This window comes from Sinocyclocheilus anshuiensis, unplaced genomic scaffold (genome assembly GCF_001515605.1).
Source record: "Sinocyclocheilus anshuiensis isolate Anshui unplaced genomic scaffold, SAMN03320099.WGS_v1.1 scaffold188, whole genome shotgun sequence".
NCBI lineage: Eukaryota > Metazoa > Chordata > Actinopteri > Cypriniformes > Cyprinidae > Sinocyclocheilus > Sinocyclocheilus anshuiensis.
This window is the reverse complement of record NW_015555768.1, coordinates 129,462-137,589: the sequence shown is the minus strand read 5'-3', so window position 1 is coordinate 137,589 and position 8,128 is coordinate 129,462. Positions and strand designations below refer to the sequence as shown.

Sequence of the window (8,128 nt, the reverse complement as noted above, 5' to 3'; positions counted from 1 at the left end):
ATATATATATATATATATATATATATATATGTATAAAATTTCAGCTTTATTTAAATTACCAAAATATGTGTAATAGTTTTAGTTATCAAAAGGAACACTGTAGTACATACAACTTGTATTTAATAAGTAAACCCTGAAAAGTCTCTAGCATAACTTCTATTTATGTTTACATATATTGAAACAGATTTGAGAGCTGCAGTGAAGGAATCACAGTTGCAATGCCATATATAACAACAGAAGAGCCACATGGTCTGAGAGGTCAAAGTCAGAGAGCCTCATTTGCACAGAAGGGTTCTAAAAAAATTGTGCGTCCTAGGAATGGGTGAAATGATTCATAGAATCTCAAGAACATTAAAAATTATTGCCAATAATTGCAATTCTTCAGGGTTGCCACAATTAAAAGTGTCACATGCTATCCAAAGCATTATTTTCAGAGTTGTACGAACAATTTCAACAATTTTAACATTTTTAATGACTACTAAGACCTTGATTATTATTAACCTCTTAAAATAAGCTACTAAAAGGATAATTGTTGGTCTTTCCAAGTGAAGGACCAGGGGTTAAGTGCTTTGATCAAAGGCACTATGGGGGCAGATAAAAGTAATTGAAGTTGACTGAAGCCTTTGTGTTAGCAGGATTACGTGCAATAGGGGTCAAACAAGTTATGCATTTGTCTATTAATGAACAGTTTTTGTAACCATCAGACATGGTTGAATGTTGGCGATATTAGTGGGTATTTAGATTTGCCTCACTTTAAGCTGTTGCATGACTTCATAGGAATTGCATTGAAGTTCACAAGCACCTCATTCACCTTCATTGCAATGAATAAGAGCATAGTGAATACACATAAATCCCTCATTTTGATACGGGTTTGAAATGACATGAGGGTGAGCAAATGACGACAGTGTTTTCGTTTTTGACTGAACTCTTCCTTTTATGCTTGACTTTTAAATGCCTCAATTGCAAATTCAAATGAACAAATACCAGTTGTTTTTGTACACAGAAACAGCAGGCACAGTATTATGAGAACATCATGCACGCAATGAGACCCCAGCCTGAATATTTCGCAGTGGGATACTACGGACAGGGTTTCCCGTCCTTCCTCAGGGTGAGTGAATTTTACATTTTTTAATGGCGTTAATGAAACCGGAATGAGGAATACGATTTTCCAACAACAACTTGGAGAGCTTTTCCTCCATTTGTTGCACAAATGTCTAATTTTCTGTTGTTTATGCAGAGTGAAAAATCTGTAAACTATGGATTAAATGGTGACACAAACATGCTGGCAGGGTCGGCTTGATGTTTGGCATTTCAGCGTCAAGCATTGCCAATGGAAAACAGATATTTTGATTACAGCTCTCCCCAAAGAGCTCTCTGAGTAATTGGGTTTTAACAAGAAAATACTACTTTTGTTTTCACAGTCAGGGGTTTGGAAACCCTGGCGCTACTTTTACAGATACAAGAGCCCCTTAGAAGTCTAATGAAATGAAAGGCTTATTATTGGTTGTGCATGCCAGATATCAAGCCATGGATATCACTCGAGTAGAGGAAGAAGCTTATAGTTAAAGGTTGCAGCAGATCATGTGGTCATTCATACTGTCTTCATCAATTTTTACTCTGCCTGTTCCAAACAGAACAAAATGTTCATTTACCGTGGTAAAGAGTATGAGTGGCTGGAGGACTTTAGCTTGAAGCTGATGTCTCAGTTTCCCAATGCAGTGAAGATGACCATCACATCGCCCCCTGGTGACAACATCTGTAACTCACCCGGTCAGCGTATCCTTTACTCTTTAGCAAAATACTGATATTGTAGAAAAAAACGGAGTAGAATATATTTTATTTTTATTTGAAATTATTTTTATTTATTTATTTTTTTGTGTACAAATTTGTGTACAAACAATTAATTACATTAACATTCAAAAGTTTTGGGTATTTTTTTTTATCATCAATTTTTACTCTGCCTGTTCCAAACAGAACAAAATGTTCATTTACCGTGGTAAAGAGTATGAGTGGCTGGAGGACTTTAGCTTGAAGCTGATGTCTCAGTTTCCCAATGCAGTGAAGATGACCATCACATCGCCCCCTGGTGACAACATCTGTAACTCACCCGGTCAGCGTATCCTTTACTCTTTAGCAAAATACTGATATTGTAGAAAAAAACGGAGTAGAATATATTTTATTTTTATTTGAAATTATTTTTATTTATTTATTTTTTGTGTACAAATTTGTGTACAAACAATTAATTACATTAACATTCAAAAGTTTCGGGTATTTTTTTTTAAAGAAATTAATGTTTTTATTCAGAAAGGATGCATTAAATTGATCAAAAGTGACAGTAAAGACATTTATAATAATGTTGTTCTTTTGAACGTTCTATTCATTAAAGAATCCTGAAAAAATGCATTGTTTCACATATTTTTCCACAAAAATATGAAGCAGCAAACCTGTTTTCAACATTAATAATAAGAAGAAATGTTTGTTAAGCAACAAATCAGCATATTAGAATGATTTCTGAAGGATCATGTGACACTGAATAGTAATGATGCTGAAAATTCAGCTTTGCATCACATGAATAAATTACATTTTTAAATATATTCAAATAGAAAACAACTATATTTCAAATTGTAATAATATTTAATAATATTACTTTTTTTTTTTTACTGTATATTGGTCAAATAAATGCAGCCTTGGTGAGCATAACAGACCTTTTTAGAAAACATAAAAAATCTTACCGACCCAATCATTTTAAATGGTACTGTATATTTACATATATTTAGATTTATGATGGATATAATGCATAGATTAGTATAACTTTTATTTAAAAATGTTTAAGCACTTGTGACACCTTTAAAATGTCTGACTGTGATTGCATTGGATTAAAGAATATCAAAGCAAATGGCCTTAATTTTAAAAGATAACACTTTTAAGCAAAACATTTCACAGCAATGTTTAGTTGCTGCTTGCCTTGATATTTTGTTATATAATGCAGTGACATTCAGACATTTTTAGTTGTTACTCTTTTATAGCCACTGTACATTTAAAATCACTTTTTCTGCAATCTGTTTTCAGATCCAAAGGTCCAAAATGATGCAGTGAAGTTTTTGCATCAAGTACTCATTAAAATGCATGCTTTGGTTGACCTACTGACCCCAAACTTGTGAATGGTAGTGTTTGTGCTTCAAATTAAACAAGTATTGCATCCAAATGCTTTTTGGGGCCAAATTGCAGAAATGTGAACAGTTTTCTACCCTTAATCAATTCTCCGCAGATATTCAGTGTTTTATGGTGAAGCCTGTCCTAAACTTACCTTCACAGTTCAAGGACAAGGAACTTCCTGAACAAATCCTCAAGTATGAATCCACACACTTGTCACGATTCACATCTCTTATAAATAATGCTCTTGTAGACCTTCTGTTGTTTTCTCAGTTATTACAGGACAAACGAGGTGGAAAAGTTCCAATATTCAAGACCGTTCAGGAAAGGAGAAAAAGATCCTGACAATGAGTTTGCTGTGAGTTATGCTTTATATTGTTGGTGTTATCGCATACAGGCATGCAAACATTGAACAAATACTGAAGTGCAACGGTTGACTGATAAGGCAGATGAGGATAATTAGGGTGAATGAAAGCTGATTTCAGATTAAATTGGCTGATATTTTTCTTATAGCATTGTTGACATTCTATACATATTTTAGCATGTATCAGTCGAAACTGTTAAGCAAGCTTCAGGTTAAATTGTCAGACTCAAACCCCGCTAGTGAATGGATGGTGGTTTTCATCAAAATTGTTTGTGACCTGCAAGATCCCAGTCATGACAAACCTGAACATTCTGTTTGAAAAAAATTGCTAAAAGTGGAAGAGTCATTAAAATAAATGAAATGTTAGGTAGTTAAGTAGTTCATACAACTATTGCATTGACTGTTGCTTTCATGATGCTTTTTTTTTTTTTTGGTTGTCTTTGGATCTTGGCAGTAAGAATTACTCACTACTTTTTATTTTTATTCAAGCTTTGTAATATCTTCTACCTAACATGTCTTTTTGTGTTTTATGAAAGAAAAAAAAAAACATAAGTATTTCTAGTTTCTGCTCCGTTTTAAGATATTTAATAGATTAAAAATGTTTTAAATGCAGTCTCTATGAAATTGTTTAAAAATCCATATCCGATGTCTTTTAAAAATGTTCAATTGTCAAGCCCTGATGATAATGATTTCGATAACCCTTTTAAAAGAAAGTGGACGCACGCGAACACTGAAATATCGCTTTTATTGCCAATAAAATTGAATGTTGTTGTTTCACTAGAGCCTGTAATTCAGCCCTATATAATTATTCATAAATGGATATGATTATCCTTCAGCTCTTGGAACCCTCTGTGTAAATGTGGCTCTCTGTCTTTGACCTCACAGACCATGTGGATCGAAAGGACCACCTATATCACGGCATACTGCTTCCCGGGAATCCTCAAGTGGTTTGAAGTGAAATCCATGTCGGTGGTGAGTTACTCGTCCTTCTCCAAACAATCGAAAACCGTCTTTTATTGTTAAATGTCAAATGTGTCTATGAACACAAATACTGATTTTAAAGACATCATGACATCAAAATTAATCCTGTTCACTTTCGTCACAAATGTACCTTATTGTGCGCATGTTACTCTCTTTGTAATCTTTTATCAAATTGTAATGAATTTTTCTGCCTTTGCAGTAATATTTCTGCTGATGTAATGATGATATTTAATGTGCTGTTTTATGTCTTTCTCATCTGTGTAAATGTGGCTCTCTGTCTTTGACCTCACAGACCATGTGGATCGAAAGGACCACCTATATCACGGCATACTGCTTCCCGGGAATCCTCAAGTGGTTTGAAGTGAAATCCATGTCGGTGGTGAGTTACTCGTCCTTCTCCAAACAATCGAAAACCGTCTTTTATTGTTAAATGTCAAATGTGTCTATGAACACAAATACTGATTTTAAAGACATCATGACATCAAAATTAATCCTGTTCACTTTCGTCACAAATGTACCTTATTGTGCGCATGTTACTCTCTTTGTAATCTTTTATCAAATTGTAATGAATTTTTCTGCCTCTGCAGTAATATTTCTGCTGATGTAATGATATTTAATGTGCTGTTTTATGTCTTTCTCATAAATGTACACTTTCAAAAGTTTGAGGTCTTTTTTTATTTATTTAATCAAAAATACAGAAAAAAGCAGTAATATTGTGGAATATTATTACAATTTAAAATAACTGTTTGCTATATGAATATATTCTAAAATGTAATTTATTCCTGTGATGCAAAGCTGAATTTTCAGCATCATTACTCCAGTCTTCAGTGTCACATGATCCTTCAGAAATCATTCTAATATGCTGATTTGCTGCTCTATAAACACACAATAGAAGTCTTTTGTAACATTAAAATGTCTTTACTGTTACTTTTGATCAGTTTAATGCATCTTTGCTGAATAAAAGTATTAATTTCTTTAAAAAAAAATGGGTAGTGTATGATCATAATTGGATTTTATAATCATAATCCATCGAATGTTGTTACTTGTTTGTAGGAAGAGATCAGCCCTTTGGACAACGCCATAGAAACAATGGAGCTGGCCAATGAGAAGCTGAGTAATCTGGTGCAGCAGCAGGCGTGTGACCGCTCTCTTCCTGTGCACCCCCTCTCCATGATGCTCAATGGAATCGTGGACCCAGCTGTCATGGGTGGCTTTTCCAACTACGAGAAGGTTAGACTTTCTCCTCTTCTGCTGCTTCTATTAATTTAACCAAAATAAGTCAAGCCCAAATCAAGCTATCCACCTGATAATACTGACTGAATCAGTCAGTTGTGCTCCACAGTTCCTCTGTATCTTTTCTCCTGGTCAAATATGAAAAATTGATCGAGGCTTTAGGTCTGCTGGAGGACTGGCTGATATTAACTGAGATTTTTGTTTCGCCCCTCAGGCGTTTTTCACAGAGGCCTACATGAAGAAGAACCCCGACCACCTGGAACGCATTGAAGTCTTAAAACACCTGATCGCATTGCAGGTGACGCTTCTGCAGATCTGTATTGTGTTGAAACATTTAAACAATGCTTAATATATCCACATAGGTGTAGGAGATATGACAAAAATTTTACACCATGGTAACTGTATCACAATAGATTAGTGAAAAAAATGGCTTATGCACTATTGTTCAAAAGTTTGTGGTCAGTAAGATTTTTAATGTTTTTATAAGAAGTCTTTTATGCTCGCCATATAATATCAAAGATACTGTAAAAACAGTAATACTGTGATATATTATTACATTTTAAAATAACAGTTTTCTATTTTAAAATGTAATTTATTTAAGCTGAATTTTCAGCATCATTACTCCAGTCTTCAATGTCACATGATCCTTCAGAAATCATTCTAATATGCTAATTTGCTACTCAAGATTTTTTCAGAATTGTTTTATGAATAGAAAGTTTTTCTTATCATTAGAAATGTTTTTATCATTTTAGAAATGTTCAGATTTGACTGCCACTGAATACTGAAAAAAAAAATAAAATAAAAACATCTTACTGACCCAAACTTTTGAACAGTAGTGTATATTAAACAACCAATTAATTAAATACTTTAATAATAGGTAATTTGTCTCATTTGATTATGTTCTCTTTGTATCTGAGATGCAAAGCAAAAGATTATTCATCACAAAAAGTATTTTTTTTATTTTATTTAAATCAAAATGTCTATTAGCTTTGAAACCATACATACTCACCAGCCACTTTATCGGGTAAACCTTGCTAGTACTGGGTTGGACCCCCTTTTGCCTTCAGAACTGCCTTAATTCTTTGTTGCATAGATTCAACAAGGTGCTGAAAACATTTCTCTGAGATTTTGGTTCATATTGATATAATAGCATAACACAGTTGCTGTTGATTTGTCGGCTGCACATCCATAATGTGAATCTCCTGTTCCGCCACATCCCAGAGGTGCTCTGTTGGATTGAGATCTGGTAACTGTGGAGGCCATTTCAGTATATTGAACTCATTGTCATGTTCAAGAAAGCAGTTTGAGATGATTTGAACTTCGTTTCATGGCACGTTATCCTGCTGGAAGCAGCCCTCACAAGATGGGTCCACTGTGGTCATAATACTCAGAAACAATACTCAGGCTGTGGCATTTAAACGATGCTCAATTAATGCCAAGAGGCTCAAAATGTGCCAAGAAAACATTCCCCACACCATTACACCAACAGCAGTCTGAACCATTGATACAAGGCAGGATGGATCCATGCTTTCATGTTGTTTAGCCAAATTCTGATCCTACTATCACAGCAGAAATCAAGACTCATGAGACCAGGCAACCTTTTTCAAGTCTTCTGTTGTCCAATTTTGAATTGTAGTCTCAGTTTCCTGTTCTTAGCTTACAGGAGTGGCACTCAGTGTGATCTTTGCTGCTGTAGCCCATCTGCTTCATGGTTCGACATGTTGTGCATTCATAGATGCTCTTCTGCATACCTCGGTTGTAACAATTGGTTATTTGAGTTAGTGTTGCCTTTTTATCAGCTCAAACCAGTCTGGCCATTCTCCTCTGACCTCTGGCATCAACAAGGCATTTTCACCCACAGAACTGCCACTGGATATCTTCTCTCTTTTTTTTTTTTGGACCATTCTCTGTAAACCCTAGAGATGGTTGTGCATTAAAATCCCAGTAGATCATCAGTTTCTGAAATACTCAGACCAGCCTGTCTTGCACCCATAACCATGCCACGTTCAAAGTCACTTAAATCCCATTTCTTCCCCATTCTGATGCTCAGTTTGCACTTCAGCAATTTGTCTTGACCATGTCTACATGCCTAAATGCATTGAGTTCCTGCCGTGTGATTGGCAGATTACATATTTGCAGCAGCTGAAGAGGTGTGCCAAATAAAGCGGCTAGTGAATGTACTGTAGCCTATGTGCTAATGCAGAGTTGGCCAAATGAACATTTAAAGGGGTCATATGATGCAATTTCAAGTTTTCCTTTCTCTTTGGAGTGTTACAAGCTGTTCGTGAATAGATAAGATCCCTGAAGTTGCAAAGACTAAAGTCTCAAAACCAAAGAGATATTCTTTATCAAAGTTAAGACTCTGCCACACCCCCCTAAAACGGCTAGTTCTAACAC

The 8,128-nt window shown here is 34.9% G+C and overlaps 1 protein-coding gene across 4 annotated transcripts in view; it reads left to right on the top strand.

Moving 5' to 3' along the window:
• Positions 1-8,128, top strand: part of LOC107674342 (dedicator of cytokinesis protein 5-like) — a 61,951-nt gene that overhangs the window by 44,634 nt on the left and 9,189 nt on the right. For all 4 annotated transcript variants that reach the window (XM_016468294.1, XM_016468295.1, XM_016468296.1 and 1 more), the window contains 7 exons: positions 1,004-1,108; positions 1,635-1,776; positions 3,269-3,350; positions 3,427-3,511; positions 4,403-4,489; positions 5,552-5,728; positions 5,946-6,029. In XM_016468294.1, coding sequence (XP_016323780.1) covers positions 1,004-1,108; positions 1,635-1,776; positions 3,269-3,350; positions 3,427-3,511; positions 4,403-4,489; positions 5,552-5,728; positions 5,946-6,029 — 762 coding nt within the window. The remainder of the gene's footprint in view (positions 1-1,003; positions 1,109-1,634; positions 1,777-3,268; positions 3,351-3,426; positions 3,512-4,402; positions 4,490-5,551; positions 5,729-5,945; positions 6,030-8,128) is intronic.